The 18,639-nt window shown below is 37.4% G+C and overlaps 2 protein-coding genes across 5 annotated transcripts in view; one reads left to right on the plus strand and one right to left on the minus strand.

The window, feature by feature from the left end:
* The window catches only part of tpcn1 (two pore segment channel 1), a 78,683-nt gene extending 66,353 nt beyond the window's left edge, over positions 1–12,330 (plus strand). Inside the window, exons 18-27 of one of the 3 annotated variants that reach the window (XM_080208387.1) lie at positions 148–255; positions 892–963; positions 1,046–1,135; positions 1,752–1,864; positions 1,947–1,993; positions 2,132–2,200; positions 3,094–3,178; positions 3,402–3,541; positions 5,520–5,600; positions 6,101–12,330. In XM_080208387.1, coding sequence (XP_080064513.1) covers positions 148–255; positions 892–963; positions 1,046–1,135; positions 1,752–1,864; positions 1,947–1,993; positions 2,132–2,200; positions 3,094–3,178; positions 3,402–3,541; positions 5,520–5,600; positions 6,101–6,226 — 931 coding nt within the window. In that variant the 3' untranslated portion in view covers positions 6,227–12,330. The remainder of the gene's footprint in view (positions 1–147; positions 256–891; positions 964–1,045; positions 1,136–1,751; positions 1,865–1,946; positions 1,994–2,131; positions 2,201–3,093; positions 3,179–3,401; positions 3,542–5,519; positions 5,601–6,100) is intronic. The other 2 variants (XM_080208388.1, XM_080208389.1) reach the window with 2 other exon arrangements.
* A 3,871-nt stretch (positions 12,331–16,201) lies between these two features.
* The window catches only part of slc8b1 (solute carrier family 8 member B1), a 30,382-nt gene continuing 27,944 nt past the window's right edge, over positions 16,202–18,639 (minus strand). For both annotated transcript variants that reach the window (XM_080208390.1, XM_080208391.1), the window contains exon 16: positions 16,202–16,878. In XM_080208390.1, coding sequence (XP_080064516.1) covers positions 16,690–16,878 — 189 coding nt within the window. In that variant the 3' untranslated portion in view covers positions 16,202–16,689. The remainder of the gene's footprint in view (positions 16,879–18,639) is intronic.

Consider the following 18,639-nt stretch of genomic DNA (forward strand, 5'->3'; position numbering starts at 1 on the left):
TGTCACTTTATTGACTGCAGTATAGGATTCTAGGCGTGTGTGTGTGTGTGTGTGTGTGTGCGCGCGCGCGCGCATCCTTTATATGTAGTCAGGTGGTCTATGCTTTTGTGTGTAATGCAAGCAACATGAAATACTTTCAATTTTTAGGTTTGATTTCCTGGTCACCATATTTGCATTTGTTGGAATAGTGGTCTTAGCTTTTAATATGGAACCATTCTACTTCATTGTCATCTTGAGGCCACTTCAGTTGCTAAGGTTAGTAACCAATTCTTTGCTCAGTATTTATCTTTCAGATAGACATTTCCACTTTCTTAATTTAGTGCAGATTTTTAAAAACGTACTTCCGTTCTGAGCAGATAAGCTCAGCTTTTGCTTCTGAGGTTCTTTTTCTCTGTTTTTATGTTTGAGTTCTTTTTGCCTGGAAAATAAACACGTATTTACAGTTGAAACTGGGAATGTTACTTATACAATCAGACCATAAAAAATTCTAATTTTATTTAAATGTCTATTCAATAGAAGTGTTAAACTAGCTGTAATTTTTTGAAGTTATTTTATTAAAAGTTAACATTTTCTATGACTTGAGTAGAATCGCAGTTCGGCATATCCCATCTTTTAAATTAGTGGGCTAGATTTTTAACTTGCTGCCTATCCATAATACTGAAGCTGATAATATGAGCCATTCATTTTAATAATTAAAGTGAAGATTGTGTGGCTTTTAGAATATGCAGCTGCCCCAAATAGCCAATTGAACACACATGTGACAACTTGATAATCTCACCCTGGCATTTGAAATTGTAATGTGATCTTACAAGAATGACCATTTTATTCAGTGGTATTGTTTTGATATATTAAGAGTATAAGTGGCTAAATGATCTTGACTCTAATTTCCAGATTGTTTAAAATTAAACGGAGATACAGAGATGTTCTAGACACAATGTTTGAATTACTTCCCAGAATGGCCAGGTACAGTCCATGACTTTATATTATTTTTAATATGTAGAGCAGTTTTCCTTCCAAGAAGTAATTTCCCCCCCCTGCTTTCCAGTTTAGGGTTGACACTCATGATTTTCTACTACTCGTTCGCAATTGTGGGAATGGAATTTTTTGGTGATGTTCTCTATCCTAACTGTTGCAAGTAAGTGTACCCATGGTATTTTTTTTTAAATACACTGATGGAAAGAGAGCCAATGAACAAAATTTGACTTTTTAAAGCTTCTGCAGTAACAAACAAACCAAAATCAGCATAATTCAAACATTAATTAGCAGGTGAAGTCAGTTACTGACTCCCAAAGCCCTCTTTCTTATCTAAATGGAACCTCTACTTATACAGGGGGTGGCCCAAAATCCTTTCGTAGAATAGTCTTACAACACCTGATAATCCCACTTCTTGGCCTCAGAAGGTTGCCTTTCTGATTTCCTTTTATTAGCTGCCACCTCAACGGCATAGTCCTGGCCCTATTTTGAGAGTCTTCTCACTGCTTCTTCTCTGGATCTGTACTTGTGTCTTTGTATTCTGCCACAGATTTCTACTCCTTTTGTAGAACACAAACTCTAATTTGTTATCTCAATTACATGCCTATTTACCCTTTTGCTTCAACTCTACAGCAACCTCAATCACATGAGCATTTTTCGGAAGTCTAAGGACACATTACCAGAATTATCTTAGTTTGGACTTTATTTTCTTTTGGGAAGATCAAGTACACTAATTATCACATTCTCCCTCAGAATGTTACCCAATTCTTTGTTTACAGTAACAGCATGGTAGCAGATTTTTATCGCTGGGAAAATCGGACCATTGGTGACAGAACTGTGATACAAGGATACTACTCTCTCAATAACTTCAATAACATCCTTAACAGTTTCGGTGAGTAATGTTTAGGTGTTACTTTACTTAGTTCAGCACGCTAGTAAAGCTCTGAAAATAATCTTTATTTTCTTTTTTACAGTAACTTTGTTTGAGTTGACTGTTGTAAACAATTGGTATATTATCATGGTGAGTTTAACCTTGAGATTAAATATCTTCCCCAAAGTTAAAGTCTATTCCACTGAATTGTTCCTTAACTGTAAATGTTTATAAGACAATCTAGCTATATCTCTCTCTCTCTCTCTCTCTCCGTCTCTTCCCCCACAGGAAGGTGTGGTGTCTCAGACTACAAACTGGAGTCGCATTTACTTTATGACTTTCTACATTGTAACTATGGTGAGTAACGGTGCTTATAGTTATTTCATTCTTCCTCAATTACAGCATTACAGTAGTTATCATTTATAATGAACTTAAGTTCATTAAGAACTCTTGAAGTTAAGCTAAAGCTATGAATTCCAATACAATCAGAAAATGCTGGAAATACTCAGCAGGTCGGGTGGCATCTGTGTGGAGAGAGAAACAGAGTCAATGGGCAGAATTTTCCGTCCCCTCCCACTGACGGGATCTTCCGATCCCGACAAAGTCAATGGTGATTTGAGTGCCTTTCCGCGTCAGCTGCAGGGAAAGTCGCCATGGCAGAGCCAGAAAACCCCAGCCAACCTTTCAGGTTTATGACTTTCCATCAAACCAGGGGAAAGTTGGAAATATTAACAGATCTCTTTTGCTCTTCTTTCCACTGCTACCCCCTCATTAGCTCAAAATCTGAGATAAGGTGGAAAACAGGTGAGATTAAGTTGCTTTAAAGGATGAAGGGGATCATTTTTACAGAAGAGTTAGGCCACATCCAGTGGAAATAGAAGATTTAAAAGCATGAATAGTGATCTTGTTGAAACATATGTGATGCTGAGGGGAAGTAACAGGGTGAATGCTGAGAGGTTGTTTCCCCTTATGACTGGAACTAGGGGACACAGTTTAAAAATAAAGGTCACACGTTTAAGTTGGATATGAGGAGAAATGTATTCTCTCAGAAGATCATTAGTCTGTGGTATTTTCTATCCCAGAGAGTGGCAGTGATGGGATCATTGAATATTTTTAAGGCTTAGTTGGATAGATTCTTGATTGACAATATAGTCAAAGGCTATCAGGGGGACTAACAGGAAAAGTAGAGTTGAGGATGTCATAAGCCACTGGGTTTATTTTGCATGTAACTTCTTTTTTTTCTCATTTAGGTTGTACTCACTATTATTGTTGCATTTATTTTGGATGCATTTCTGTTCCGCATGAACTATAGTCGAAAAAACAAAGATGAGGAAGGTATGTGTCATTCAATTTAATTTTCATTACTGATATTTTCTTTTTGCTGTTGTCTCATTATGCTTTGTTTTTTAATTTAACATTTCTTGTGTCTGGCTTTTCTTTGGCATTTATATGTGATCAGTTAATACTGGAGATTGGTATAGTGGGCTATGCTCTAATTTTGTGTTTTTACAACAAGATTATGTATGCGCTTTACATTCTGATCTTTTGTCTATAACAGATGAAAATGGAATTGTCTTTGAGATTGAGGTTGACAAGGAGGAAATTGATAGACTTCTTGAGTTCAACAAACAGAATGGTTCCTCATCTTCTGAGATCTCTGGACTTTTTAAACTGTCATCCAGAATGACAAGCAATGATGTATGTACTATACACAACATAATTTCTCTTTCTTGTACTCTTTGTTCCCCTCATTTGTGTTTTAACAATTTGTTATTATTCTCTAATTATTAAATGTGGGTAATATTGCCATTTTAAATCTCCAAATTCAGGATAAGGGAGGGCAGTCAGTGTAAATAATTAAACAGATCTGAAAATGACTGTTCCTTTCAGCCTGCGTATTGCCATGTTTGTGTATTTTATGTAATGTTAACATTAATTTGAAATTCACAAAGTGAATACAAGTGAGATCCAGGATTTAGTGCAATATGTGTTCACCACTGGGTGGCAGTTTTAACACATGTATGATATTCAGTTTGACAGATGTACTTTTATAATCAACCAGTAACACATTATTTTCAACTTCCACAATTTCTTAGCAAGCTTACTTAAAAAGCACTGAGCTGTGTAGAGTCAAAGGTCATGAATTCAAACCTTAGTTACTGCTGACTTACCCAGTTATAGCATAGCCTCCTCAAAAAGTTATGGGGATAGAGGAATCGAGGTGGGTTTCTGTGTGTGGGAATTCTCTGCTGATCTCTGCTGTAGGTGCACAGGCAGGCATTGAGTGACGACAAGATTTATCATAACTGTGAAACCCTTCTGATTGGATAGCTTGCTTCTCTGCACTGTCCAGGCCAACTCATGAATTATGGTCACCGTTGGAGAGGCAATGAAAAGTGGCAAGAATTCTCAAAAGTATACCTTGCAAAGTATAGAAACCTTCAATTGAGGAGGGAGGAAAGGCAGAGGAGAAAATTGGAAAAAAACAACATAATTTTGCAGAGTTGTTTATATATGATTTGATATTTAATTCCCCGATCTAAATATTTGCAGCTGCAGAATTCAAAAGAAACCTAAAATTGATTGTACTTGATATGCATTTAGTTGATTTATTTCCTTACAAAATGTTTTTAGAATGATATTGAAGAATATAACTAAGATCATACCATACAGGGTCTGTGAGGGAAAAGACCTGTACAGACCAAGTAATCTTTTTTGTTCCATTCTTATGATATTGTTCGGAATCAAAAACAATCCATATTGCCAAACCCTTGATTTAAACCATTCTCAAAAAAAGGTGTAGATTGGAAGCATACAACTTTTCACTTTGTGCTGTTCATACATATGACTTAAGTACCTCTCTCAGGGATACGTTATGGAAACTGACCTAAAGACCTTTTGTTTTACTGGGAATGTCATGTTGATAGGATGTAACCAAAAGAAAGGAGAAATAGAAAATCATTACCAGGGCCATTGATTTTAAGTGTGCTATTTCATATTGAAGGGAGTTTTAAATCTCAAAAATGGGTGGGGTTTGAGTTGGCTGGTATGTAAAAAATTTTTAAAAATCTGTAATTTGACCCTAATCAACCAGCTTCCAATTTTACCAGGAGCAGGAGATGGATTGGTCATTTGAATAATATAACGAGGCTGTATGCCACACAGTTAGCCACTATTTTAAATTTACCCTGGCTGGCTGAGGTTTCTGAGCTTTGAGCAACCTGTTAGCCAAAGGAAGCTGAGTACGTCTGCATCATGGATGGTAGCTGCTCAATCCAGTTGACCATGCCGATCTCTCATCCTCCCGTCCAACCCGGAGTCAGATCTCCTCCACCACCAATCCTTCTGATCTCCTCCTCTCCACCTGCTCCGGTTTCTGGCGCGGAGCTGACGGCTGAAAATCCGATGGCTGAAGATTCACGAAGGCTCTGGCACCTAGCGGGTAGCCTGCTAAACGGCCTTCGCTTGAGTCTCCCGGCCCACTGCACTGGCTGGCAGAATCATCCCCATGCTTTCCAACATCAAAATATACCTCCCTGCACCCCCATCTCTGCATCAGCGATTATCAGGACCCTGTGTGTTTTGTGACAGAAGCTGTCTCTTTTTTCAAGAGAACATTTTGAGTGTCTTCATGTTTACAACATGAAAATTTGTCTTGTTTCTTGTTTTATTACAGCAGCTTAAAATGGTTTTTATTGGAAGAAGATTAAGAACCAAATGTGACCTCAGCATTAAAATGTATGAAGAGGAGATTCGGGTATGAAAATCTTCACAATAATGTACACATTCATTTTTAGAAAATAGACAAGCTCATTTAGATAATTTGACTTATTAAAATATCTTTCAGAGTGAAATACATCTGCAAAATTATCCATAATAAACATTCACCAGTCAGGAGTTAACTTCTTCAATAAGGGGAGGGTAGAAATTGATTGGAACAGGAATGAGATGGCAGTACTATTGCTATTATAAATGGAAACTGCTGGACAAAAGTTACCAGCTACAATCTAAAAAAAATTAAGGCAATTTTGGTGCGTTGTACTTCTAGGATTGCTTATGGAGTGTGATCTGGAGGTCAGTTTGTTCTTGTGAAGCCTACAATATGTTAAAGGACATATGAATTATTGCCCGTGCTATACATTTAAATATATTATAAAATAATTATAGAAACCACTTCAGTGAGATGTTGATATATATTTTTTGTCAGCTCATGTCTCTCACAGCATACAACAATAAAAAATGCCTCCTTTCCAACAGGAATGGTATGAAGAGCATGCACGGGTAAACCAAATTCAGCAGGACCAACCACTGGAATGTATTTTGAACTCAAGTACTCACCAGCCTTCTGCGGAATTACGACAGCGATCTCAGACTGTAACTTAGAACTATAACCTACATATCCACTATGCAATAATTATTCAGTGTTATTTTATATTTTGTGATTTGCACACATGCACTTGGGGATGTTTTGCCAGTTATAAGAGCTACTGTGTTGGCAGAATCCTGGCAAGGGCTAGAATTGTGAAGGATAGTGGCCATATTGTTGAGATATTTTATCTGATCACTTTTACCTGTGGTAGGTTATAGGTAAAATTGTATCTCTTTTTAATGTGTCTGTGAAATATGGAAGAGATATTTTAGGTTTCTTTCATTTTTAGCTTTATTCTGTCTCTTCATTTGTTACCTAGCCTTAACAAATGCTTTCTGAATAGCTACTCTCAAAATTTTGGTATATCTATCCAGCCAACACTTTGTTTATTTGTAGTGAGTCAGTCCTCATTGCCTGAGTCTGCCCACATGATGTAATGTTCTTCGAAGAATCACCGTCTCTTGACAAAATCTAATTTCCAAGCTCACTTTTTTTTTTGAAAGCCATAGTGTTAAATGCAGGGTGACAGGTGAAAGTATTAATGGAACATTGCCCTGACATTAGTATAAAAATGTAGTCTTTCAGATACAGTTGCCACTACACTTGAAGTAGATTAAAAATTCAATTCCTGTTTTTTTCGGAAGCTTATTGATACTAAATTTGTTGTTTGACTACCGTAGGCATTATAAAGCCTATGCCGCCTTAACGTGTACACACATGCATCTTCAACTTAGGGTATTTCTTTGATTGGACCAGCAGTGTTATTTGCTTAATTCTGTGTTGTTTCAGACAGTATAAAATTTAATATTTGTTCTTATTTACAAGAGTTTTGTCTTAGACATGGACATGTCAACCACCCTTTTGCTAAGACGAGGAATAATGCTTTCTGTGTGAATCATCATTTATTTTGTTGAATGTAGGTAAAACTGAAGGAAACAGCTCTGCTGGAACAGTGTACCATTTCCAATTATCAAAGTGAAGTGAGAGCTAAACCGGCAAATTTACTTTGTTTACCTAGCATTTGAGTGCAATGGCACAAGGTCTGGATTTCCATCTTCAAAGTGTGAATTGTGAGTCAGGTCATTGTCCAGTGTTGAGATTTCACCTCATATCCAGCAGTGCCCACACTATTTCAGTTGTGAGGTAGACTGGGTGTTGTCATGTGCTTTGCCTCCAAAAAGCAGGCCCAAGGCAGAAGCAGATGCTGTGGCAGGCAGGTTAGAAGGCATTTTCTTGGACATCAATCCTCTTTTTGGTAGATAAGTGTAAGGCCTCATAACTCTCACCTCCCTCAATTCCCCCTCCCCATCTATGCTCCCTCCAAAACTCCCATGTTTACTCACTTAATCCCTGTGCCCAATCACTACATATGCTTCCTCCATATTCACTCACCAGTATTCATAATGTACAGAATTCTTGAGTCCTATAATAATATTGGGAAGTCTTTTAATGCTCATAAAATTTTTAACAGCCCCTGTTAAGCTGAATCTATTAGTATTTGGAGCTTAACCAAGCATTCATAATGGAATGACACTGCACAGCCGTATAAACAATACTTCCAGAACTGAACATCTTAGAATGTTTGATGTCATTGAACAGCCTGGGTTTCTTCCGGGTGCGCCCACAGTCCAAAGATGCATGGGTTAGGTTGATTGGCCATGCTAAATTGACCCTATTATTAGGGGAGGAGTAGGGTAAATATGTGGGGTAGGGCCTGGGTAGGATTGTGGTTGGTGCAGAGTCGAGGGGCTGATAGCCTACTGCACTGTAGGGATTTTATTTTTATATTCTATGTAAGAGCACTAGGTTCAACCTTTTGAAGCAGAGAAGCAAATGTCTGAGTTGCACTCAGAGGCTGGGTAGACTGGGACTTTGTCCCTGGAGTGTGTATGAGGCTTAGGGGTGATTATGTAGAGGTCTCTGAAATAATGAGGGGCATAGATAAGGTAGATAGCCAACACCTTTTCCCAAAGGTAGGGGAGTTTAAGGTGAGAGGGGAGAGATATAGAAGGGCCCAGAGAGACATTTTTTTTTCAGAGGGTGAAAGTCTGGAACGAGCTGCCAGCGGTAGTGGTAGACGTGAGTACAATTGTCTTTTAAAAAGCATTAGGACAGTTACATGGGTAAGATTGGTATAGAGGGATATGGACCAAATGTGGGCAATTGGGACTACTTTAATGATTAAATGATTACTACTTTAATGGCAGCATGGATAAATTGGGCCAAAGGGCCTGTTTCCATGCTGTAAACCTCAGTGACTTCAGAGAGCATAACCATCTGCTTAAGTTTGAAAGTAGGGGAAAATATATCTGAGCTGTCAATCAATGAAAATAGTAAATCATGGCAGGCCATTGACATAGTCAAATCTGAATGTTCAGTGCAGAATAGCACTTTATGCATTATATGCTGTCATGCATCTGAAAGCTTTTCCACTTTCCCAATGCTGGTCAATTTATTGGTCACTATTTTAAAATATATTTTAATCTCTATTGTACAGCATTACATTCAGATGTGACATTTGAACTTTGGCTCCTAACACTAGATGATGAAACCCACTCCCCCCACAGCTCATGATGCTTCAGAAGCTGCTACAAACCACATCATCTTCAGAAACTGGCCAGACTCCATCAGTACTGTGTGCAGTGGGTCTGAAATGTCCATCCTCATAATGAAACCAGCAAGGGTGGAAATAACATCTGCAGACTTGCTACCCACACCCTTATCCCAAAGTTGTCGACAATGGGAATATGAGCAAGAATTCTGGGATCCCAGGAAGTCACCCATCTCTGTTCCAGCACTGACAGAAGCAAGAAAATCCAGCCCAAGGCATTGTCCATAAATAATGCAAACCTTCTTGCACCTTTGTTTTCATGAAACCAAAATTATAAAGCATGATAACATACTACACAGGCCAACTTGAAGGCAGGTAAGGGAGAACATGTTACCTTTGGGCAGCAGCAGGGTGGAGTCCAACAATGTCAGTGTGGAAATGTAACAGTATTCTGGAGTTTTGCTTGATTTGTAGATTATAAATATTTATGTGCAGAATTTTATCCTTGGGTTATCAACTGTTCATGATTTTGCAGACACTCCACAGACAAAGCACAATGTACTTTCTCACTCCCTGCTTGTGATCTTGGATTCAAGAACTACTTTGTATTGAACTAATAGGACGTGATTTGATGTAGTTTTGGCATCATGATCATGCCATGCCAGTTCTGCTGCAGTAGGTATGTCGGCTACAAAATTGAAGGTTTAGTTGTTACAAAATTATAGGGAATCCAATTAAGAATAAACAACTAACTGTGATAAGATTCAACAAAATAGTCAATGTACTATACAGATACTAAACTATAAAGTTGGAAATTGAATACATGTTACCACTTACTCTGAATCATTTTTATTCACCAGGATACAAGCTGTGTGAAACTTCATATGTTAATTTTAATGCTACACAAATCAGCAGCATTTATGTTGAACTTAGCACACTTATTTCATCTCTGGAATTTTGGTTTGGGTTTTAAGGCTAGTAGTCAATTTATTAACTTAATCCATTTAGATGAGAGCTTTCTAATGGAAGATAATTAACAAAATGTAACTTAAATCTGAATTAAATTTTTTATTTTTAAATACTATGTAACAGCTGTATGTAACAGATGTATTATCATCTATCCAAATACACTCCTACATATTTAAAAAACTTGTTAGAGGGTTCTTGTTTTCCAAAAATATACGTAGCTCAGGTGTGAACATTAATGTTTAAAGTTTTTTTGTTAATATTAAAATTGTATCTCATCTCACTCTCATTTGAAGGTGATTGGATTTCATATATATCAAGGAAAGTCTTAATTCAACCCTTCAGTTATTAATTTGGTCAAATATTCAGTTTTGACAATCATATTCTCTTATCTGGAACTTTTTTTTAAAAAAACTTAAATTTTCATTCAAAAGACTATCATTCCTATGCCATGAACATAATGCCCATCATTTATTTGCATTTTGTGATGTGGAGGGTTAACCTTGCACTAAACTAAAATATTTTGCCATATCTTTCTTGGACAAAATATTTTGATGTTTAACATTGCTTCATTGCTGTGTAAACTTATATTAAGCAGTCCTTTTGGCTTTAGTGGTATAATTTAATTGTATATGAAGTGATTCTCTTTTCAGAAGAGGGAGTTGATTGCTTCATTTGAATTTATAATTTTATTAAACCACTGCCACTACTCAGGCAATTTTAAAATCAAAATGACTGTACCAAGTGTTACTGTATTTGAATACATTCTGAAAATGTTAATGTTTTAAAACTTGGTTTAAGCATATTGTGTTTAACCTTAGCACTGTGTGATATTGTCCAGAATTAGCTATTTTATCTGGATCACTGAGCAGTAATTTACTTCATTTTTCACGTAAAATTTAAGATAAATGTATGTTGAGTAGTAAAACACAACTTGTAATATTACTTAAAGTAATTACACTTTGTGCAAGAGTAATGGGAAAAGAATTTTGAATGTTTCAGTAGCTGCAGTCAAAATTTAATCTGGCTTTAAGTAATTCATCCATTTTACCAATTATTTAACTATAGATCATTATCTGTTTAGATTATCTATTAGATTAGGTAAAAGCAGAGAGATTGAATGTAATAATTATCTGCATGTAAAAGCATTTTGTAACATAGTTTATTTTTATAAAGTGTAGCTTCTGTTGCCTATATAGCTATCCCAGGTAGATTACAAATCAATTCATCCATGACTATATAGATTTAATACCTGGTTAGTGGACCATGAATATTCTGTATTCAAACTATTTTAACATTTATAAAGGGGTAATTGTTTTTAGTTGTAGTGATAGAGGGCAAATGTGATTTGAAATTTTTTTCTAAATTATCTCTGTTTAGCTCTGCACAACCTGGCTCTATTTCTGCATTTTCTCTGGTGTCACTCCAATCAAGAACTAAGTATTGTTTTAAAAAAAAAACCCATGTGCAACAACTGAGTTTGCTTTGTTTCATTTTTCATTCTGGGTATCATTTTCCAATTAACACTGCAGCAGTGTAGGCAGAGATTGCTCCTATTATGGTAGCAATATCAGACTATGGAGTAATGTTGGAGTTCTTCACTAGCCTCTTAAAACATCCATGCTAAGTTAGTGCAGAATGCCAAACCATTCACAACTATTGTGCAATATGACTTCCAAATGGGTTTTCAGCCATATATCAAAGAGCACATATTTCCAAAACATTGCCCAACTGGGCATGTCTCAATTCATTTAATGTTGAAACCTTCAACAAATCCTCTACCTGTAAAACTGACCCCTCTGATGCACTTCTGGATAGCCTTCCACATTCTACCTTCTACAAACTTATCCAAAACTTTACAGTTGTGTCCTAATTCATACCAAGTCCTGTTCACCCATTCTCAATGTTTGCTAACCTTCATTGTCTCTGTTAAGTAATGTTTCAATTTTAAAATTTTCATTCCTGTACTCAAATTCCTGTGTGGTCTGCCTCATGCCTGTGTCTAATTTCTTCCAGCCCCAAAGCTGATCAAAATATCTGCACTAATCATGACTTCAGCATCCATGATTTTAATTGCTGTGCCATTATCACCAGCTGCTTAATCGCTGGAACTCCTTCCCTCCCTACACCTCCCCATCACTACCTCTGCTTTTAAATACTAAAGTCCTGCTTTGTTAATTTCCTCATGTATCATATCTGTGGCTGTGTCAAATTTTGCTTCATAAAGCTCTTGTGAAATGCCTTGGGATGTCCTTTCATTAAAAGGTGCTATATCAAAGTTAGTGTTGTATTGAAAATATTCAAAAATTTCACTGGTGCTTTTACAAAATAAGTTCCAGGTGCTGACTGAGTAAATAAATGGGAGAATGGCACTTTTGATGAGCTGAGTCTATCTTAAAACATGATTCTCATAAGTTGACCTTCTGATGTGTGATATGCTCAAAGTGGCTGTAGCTGTACATTAGTATTAACAGCTGCATTAAAACACCAATGGACACAGGCAGTCAGACCAGGGAGATGGCACCTTGAACAGCTCCAAGACCACCTCTGAAATGCAATGCCAGTGGGAAGGTAGTGTTAGAAAGTGTTACAAATGTAAATTTGTTCCTTACAACCTAGACTGGAAGAATCTTAATCCAATGAAAACTTCCCAATGTTTATTTTGAAAATTTCTGTAAGTAATAACCTCTGACAGAAAATAAAAGTTTAAAATATGTCAAAGGAAAATAGTGGTTTTCAATAAAAAGGGAGTAAATATCTTAGTTTGAAGTACTTCAGACTATGTTGGATGGCCCATGTTTTTCCAAGGGATCATCACAAGGTTTTTCAGGATTTTGTTATACAAGAGTTCCAGGAACTGATGTAACCAAGCTACCTTGGAGATAAACTGAACAAATTTATTGCATGGAATATTGCTTTCAAGTAATTTGGATTAGAGCAAGCTGTTTGTAACTAAACATCAGCATTTGGCTAAACTTGAAACAAGGATTTTAAAACCCTTGATAACTGAGTCTAAATAGTGACTTGAACTTGTAGGATAGCCAAAAGTGTTCTTATAGGCAACAGTCCAAGTTAAAGGACTAAGTACCAGGAGCCTTCTAACCCAAAGTGGATAGACTGAAGATGCTAGCAATGCCAGTGTTGAAGTGACAGCCTTCAGCCATCAAAGAACAACACAGCACAGGAAACAGGCCCTTTGGCCCAATGAGGCTATGCTGCCATTTTAACATTGAGTGTCCTCCTCTACCTATGACCTTTGTCTACACCTACTGGGGAAGACTAATTTAGGGATAATTTGTTACACCAATCAGCCTAAGAGCACATTTTTGGGGTGTGGGAGGAAACTGGAGAAAACCCAGAAGTCAATGCAAGAGAAAAAGCCTATGCTTATACAAATATTTGTAAGGATACTTGAACCAGGTGATTTATTCTTCTGCTTTGAACATTAAGGATGCAGGTTAAATAGCTAAAGGAAATTGGAGTTAGAGTAACTTGACAGTTACATTCAACATGGGCAAAGTACAAACTATAGATATTATGGCCTTTGCTTGGTGTTAAATTTTTAATTTGACTAGTGAACCTTGTGGCTCCACTTAACAGTATGGTTAAGATTTTTTTTTTTTAAAATAAGACTTGCTTGTCCTGAAATCCCAGCCAGTCAACAATTACCATGACAGGTGGGATAGCAAAGCTCTGGCCTATAGGTTCCTATCAAGCTCAGTTTTTTTAAAAAAAAATCAGACTGTTATTCTTCCCCATTGTGGTTTTTAAAACATTGCCCTTGTTCATACTGAGCTTTACTTAGTAATATTGGGTATACTCAAGTATTAAGCTACCCTCCACTTCTCATTCAGGGATTTAAGAATAGTCATCTATGTATTATGCAGACATTGGCCACTTTGTACAGAACTGTCTCTGCAAGCTTACCCAGGTTGAGTAGTAATTGGGCTGCAAGTCAGGCTCTAGGCTAGTGCAAAAGCACATGCACCCTAAATTTGCTTGTCAGTGATGCATGTGGGACATGGTGGTGTGAAGTTAGTGCTTATATTAAAAAGGTAACTGAAAAACTTGTAATTTGAAGTGGCATTATTTTTGTTGAGCTGTTTACGCTATACTGTTTTTCATTCCAAATGTTGGTTCAGGTCAAAAGAAACTTTCTACATTGAGGTCTCATTAGAAAGTTGTGGGTTTAAGTCCCACTGTAGAGTATTGCTGCAGTGCCAGTATTTTCTTTTGAAAGAGACAAGGTTGCAATCAAGTCACTGAACAAGAGAAAGCTCTGGCATTGCATTAGCCAATATTTCTTTCAAATAAGATAGTTTTAGCCAATTTAGGTTTAATCTTTTGGATGCTATGCTCAAAATTGGCTTCAAAGTATTGATTAAATATTTGAGTGTCCTGAAGTTGTGTGCTATTACTCCTAAGTTAAATTTTTGCATCATTTCAGTTCTTACTAAATGGTATTGTCTTGAGTTACATGGATGGCAAAGCATGACTAACATGTGACCAATAGATGCATCTTGCCTCAAAAACCACTACCCAGAGTTTAGGGATAGGTAGCAGTGGTTGAGAACATGACAGCAAAGATGAATGCAGAAAATCCATTACTATTCACTCCCCTCAAAAAAAGAGAATATAAGTCTTACATCAGTTTCATTTTTCCCCCCACCCAACCTGTATGTTGTCCTGCAGTCCAAAAATTAGTGTCAGCTGGATAGTGGTCTTTGACTGACTAACTTTTGATGGACCAGAAGAAAAAGGTGGTAGTGGTTAGCACTGCTGTCTATGCCAGTGACCTGGGTTTGATTCCAGGCCTGGGTCACTGCAATGTCTGCCATTCTAGTGTCTATGTGGGTTTCCTTCCCCCCAGTCCAAATCCACTTAGATGGATTTATGCTAAAAAAGTTGCCCCTTGTCAGGGGAACTCAAAACCCAATTGTGGGCCAACAAACAAAAATCCAAATTTGCCTTGAACTACAGATTCAGAATCACTTTTGAAGACTGACATCTCACTATTAGATTGGTCAATTAATATTGTTCTTGCTAGTAACACACATCCCATATAGAATCCAGAAGGATTCTCCACCCCAATGAAAGTAGAACTGAATCCTCATCTCCATATGGAGTGCATCCATCTAGTAAATCTCAAAAAAAAAATGGAAAGTGAATTATTTCTGATCTCCAAGATCAAACTTCATGCTCCTAAACTGCATAGTTTCAAATCATTACAATCCTATAATATTCCATTACTACAGGATCCAGACGACAGGAGTACCAGTCAATGCCAAAGCCCTCCTAATGGGAAATGTGTTAGGAGATGCATTATGATCAGGCTGAGGCTAGAATTCCCTGGCTCTCAATGGGTTTGACAAGTCAAGTCATTTGCTGGATTTTCTGCTGTGAATGGGATTTCCCCATTGTAGCTACCCCACATGGCCAGGAAAGCCATAGCAGGAGTGTGCTGCCAACAGGAACAGAGAATCCACTACTGTCAAACAGCCAGAGAATTCCAGTCCAAAATTCTTGGAGCAAGTTTCAAATGGGCAGGTGTCAATTCCATGTTACAGCCTGCAAAAATCTAGTCAGTGTCTATTTCAGATCAAAAGAAAACTTCTACATTGAGGTCTCAAAATTAGAAAGTTGTGGGTTTAAGTCCCACTACAGAGATCAGTATTGCTGCAGGGCCAGTATTTTCTTTTGAATGAGAAAAGGTTGCAATCAAGTCACTGAACAAGCACAGCACAACCCTATGTTTAAAATTAAAAATAGGTATCTTAATACCCATCAGTTGATTGAGATCAAATGGGGTTTTGGCTGCATGGCTACAGTTTAGAGTCAGAAGTAGACTTACTTTAACAGCACAAATGAAAGTTAATGAAAAATCCTCCAGTTGCCACACTGGCACCTGTTTGGGTACACAGGGGAGAATTTAGCATGCCTTGTGCACCTAACTGATGTGTTTCAGATGGAGGAAGCTATGCCAATATGAGAACATGCAGACTCTGCATAGTGAGCAGCACTGCTGCCTCAGAACCAGGGTTCAGTTCCCATTTCGGGTGACTGGAGTTTGTATGTTCTGTGGTTTCCTCCCACAGTCCAAAGATGTGCAGGTGAGGGAGACTAGCCATGCTAAATTGCCCCTTGTCCTCATATGTAGGTTAGGGGAAATTGATAGGGGTGGACCTGGGTTGGATGCTCTGAAAGAATCAGCACAGACCTGATGGACCAAAAGATGGGGATTGAGCTTAGGTCCCTGATGCTCAGGCAGCAGTGCTGACCACTGCCACTCAGCTTGTCATGGACTACAATTTCAGAATTAGGACTTAATACAAAAGCAAGTGAGAACAAGATCTGCAAGCTGAAATGAATAGTGCTCTGCCATGGAATGGGTGTAAACTAAGTGAAAAATCACATGTCAAGATGTTTGTTCTGAGATCTTTCTTGCAGGATCAAAGTAAATGTGCAAAAGAACTGTAAAAATTAAAATTTATTCCACAAATAAAAGTTGCAGTACAATCAGAATGCAAAATGTGCAAATGATCCCTATAATCTGTAAAAATGAGGTCAAATTACAGTATTTCCTTCATTATATCCAACAAGTGCAATTTCCCTTCATTATATCCAATTAGTGCAATGTGCTCATCAAAAGTTAAGAAACTAGAATAAATGAAGTATTGCACATGATAGAGGGGAAGTCCTTACAAAAAAAGGAATGTTGTTTTGTATATTCCAGTTTCCCAGTCATTAGTGTTTAAGAAAATTGGGCATTGACAAGCTCATTTTAAGACTGGGAAGATGAGTCATCTCACCATAAATTTTACTTCAGCTGAATAACCAAGACATTTTAAAGACCATTGTGCTTGTGTACAGGACAATTCCTACTGTTTCTCAGACACAAGAAACTTATCTAAAGAATCCACATACACAAAATGAGAAGTGGTGTATACTTCAGCCCATATTTTAAATATGTATGACACCAGCTTCAGTTAATAGTGCTATGATAACAAACAATATATAATAAGACACCAGAAAAATACCATATGATTTTCTGAGCTTAAACTTCTGAATTGGAATAAAAATAAATGACATGACTAGACTCAAGCCAAGTGATCCAACTAGAATCCAATCCAGGAGGCCATCACGGTTTACCTGGGTGTAAAATAAAAAGCTAGTAAATTTGATTAAAGTACATTATAACAGTCTTAGTATTTTGCATTTTGATTAAAAATTGAGTCTTCAACTCATGAACCCAGGTTTAGATGAGTCATTCACATGCAACAGACCATAAAAGAGGGTTACCAAGGTAAATACAGAATATTTTTCCAAACACTACAAGCAGATGCAACTACTTCACATGAAGATTAGTCATCTATTTCTGAAATGGCACATGAAAGCATTTTTCCAGCCAAGCAGCTACACAAGGGCAATTTGAATGATCACAATTAAACATGGCACAGAAACAGAAAATAAGAGGAGATGAGCCTACTCTACCCCCCTCCCCCACCATATATAATTGCATCAAGATATTCCTGCATCAGTGCTAGAATCTTCTCACTAAAGCCAACATACCATTTTGCCCTTTTTAACTGCCTGCTGCACCAACATGCTTATCTTCATGACTAGTATATGGGGACATCCATATCTTGTTGCACATTCCCCTCAAAATTTAAGGATAGATAGTAATCTGCCCTTTTTGCTATCAAAGTGGATATCATTTATCCAAATTATACTGCTAATCATTTGCCTAGCCACTCCAAAATCACTGAAGGATCTCCAAAGCCTCTTCATAGCTCACCCTCCCACTCAGCTTTGTCATCTGCAAATTGCTATTTAGTTCCCTGTAAAATCAGTATATATGTTTATCCATCTCAATACACTATCCCCAATCCCATGTTCCTGAAAGCTTTAAAAAGGTAAACCACATCCACTCACTGATTACATACATTAGATTTGTCAAGCACGATTCCCTTCTCCCCCCCCCCCCCAAACCATGCTAAATTACCCTTTTGTCCCACAAATTCCTCCTGTTAGCAGGTGACCTACATTTATCTTCATCCATAGAAACTACAAGCTTATGCTCACATACTATTTTATCCCTCATCATTCCCTTGGATCTTCATTGCTGATTGTTGTTTTTCCTGGACCAAATTATTTGCCTCCCTATTGGATCTAATTTCCCTTCTAAGCCATGTAAAAAAGTGGCCAAAGCAAAGCATTTTACCTTTACACTTGTCAGGAAAAAAGTTGTACATAGAGCAAAGTAGTGAAAGCTGAGAAATTGCAATAACTCAGGTCTGGCAGCAAGGCGAGAGAACCAACATCAAGTCCAGATGACCCTTCTTAGATGCTGCCAGACCTGCTGAGGTTTTCCAGCAATTTCTCTTGGGTGAACAAACAATTTTGCTCAATGTTCCTATCCCTGTCATCCCTTTAAGTGGCTTTACCAAAGGGTCACTGTCACTTTGTGCCTCCCACCACAATTCAGGACCCTTGTCATTCTCCATCTTGATAAAATGTTATCAATTGCTCAATGAGATTGCCAATTATCCCATTCTCATTACAAGCTACAATCTCAACTTCACATGTACAGCTCTACTACATGCTTCCAAGAGTCCAGCTTCAGTAACTTGATTTTTTTGGCCTTCATATTATGGTTATTGACACTAACCTCACCCCACTCATTACTTCTGAATTAATTATCGAACAGAGCATTCAACTGGAATAACATCTACTTCCATCTTAAAGTTCTACAGTGTGCGTTCTGCAATGAGCAAGTGAACCCCAAGTCTTTCCTCTGCTCAAATTCGTGCAACTTTTGATTAGTGTCCTGCTTGCCTTTACTTTAGCCCATCTAGAATACCCCATTTTTCATCCTGCTGAAACAAATCTCAACCTCCTTCCAAAAACCAT

This window comes from Carcharhinus amblyrhynchos, chromosome 20 (assembly GCF_965287045.1).
Source record: "Carcharhinus amblyrhynchos chromosome 20, sCarAmb.v2.hapA, whole genome shotgun sequence".
Classification (NCBI taxonomy): domain Eukaryota; kingdom Metazoa; phylum Chordata; class Chondrichthyes; order Carcharhiniformes; family Carcharhinidae; genus Carcharhinus; species Carcharhinus amblyrhynchos.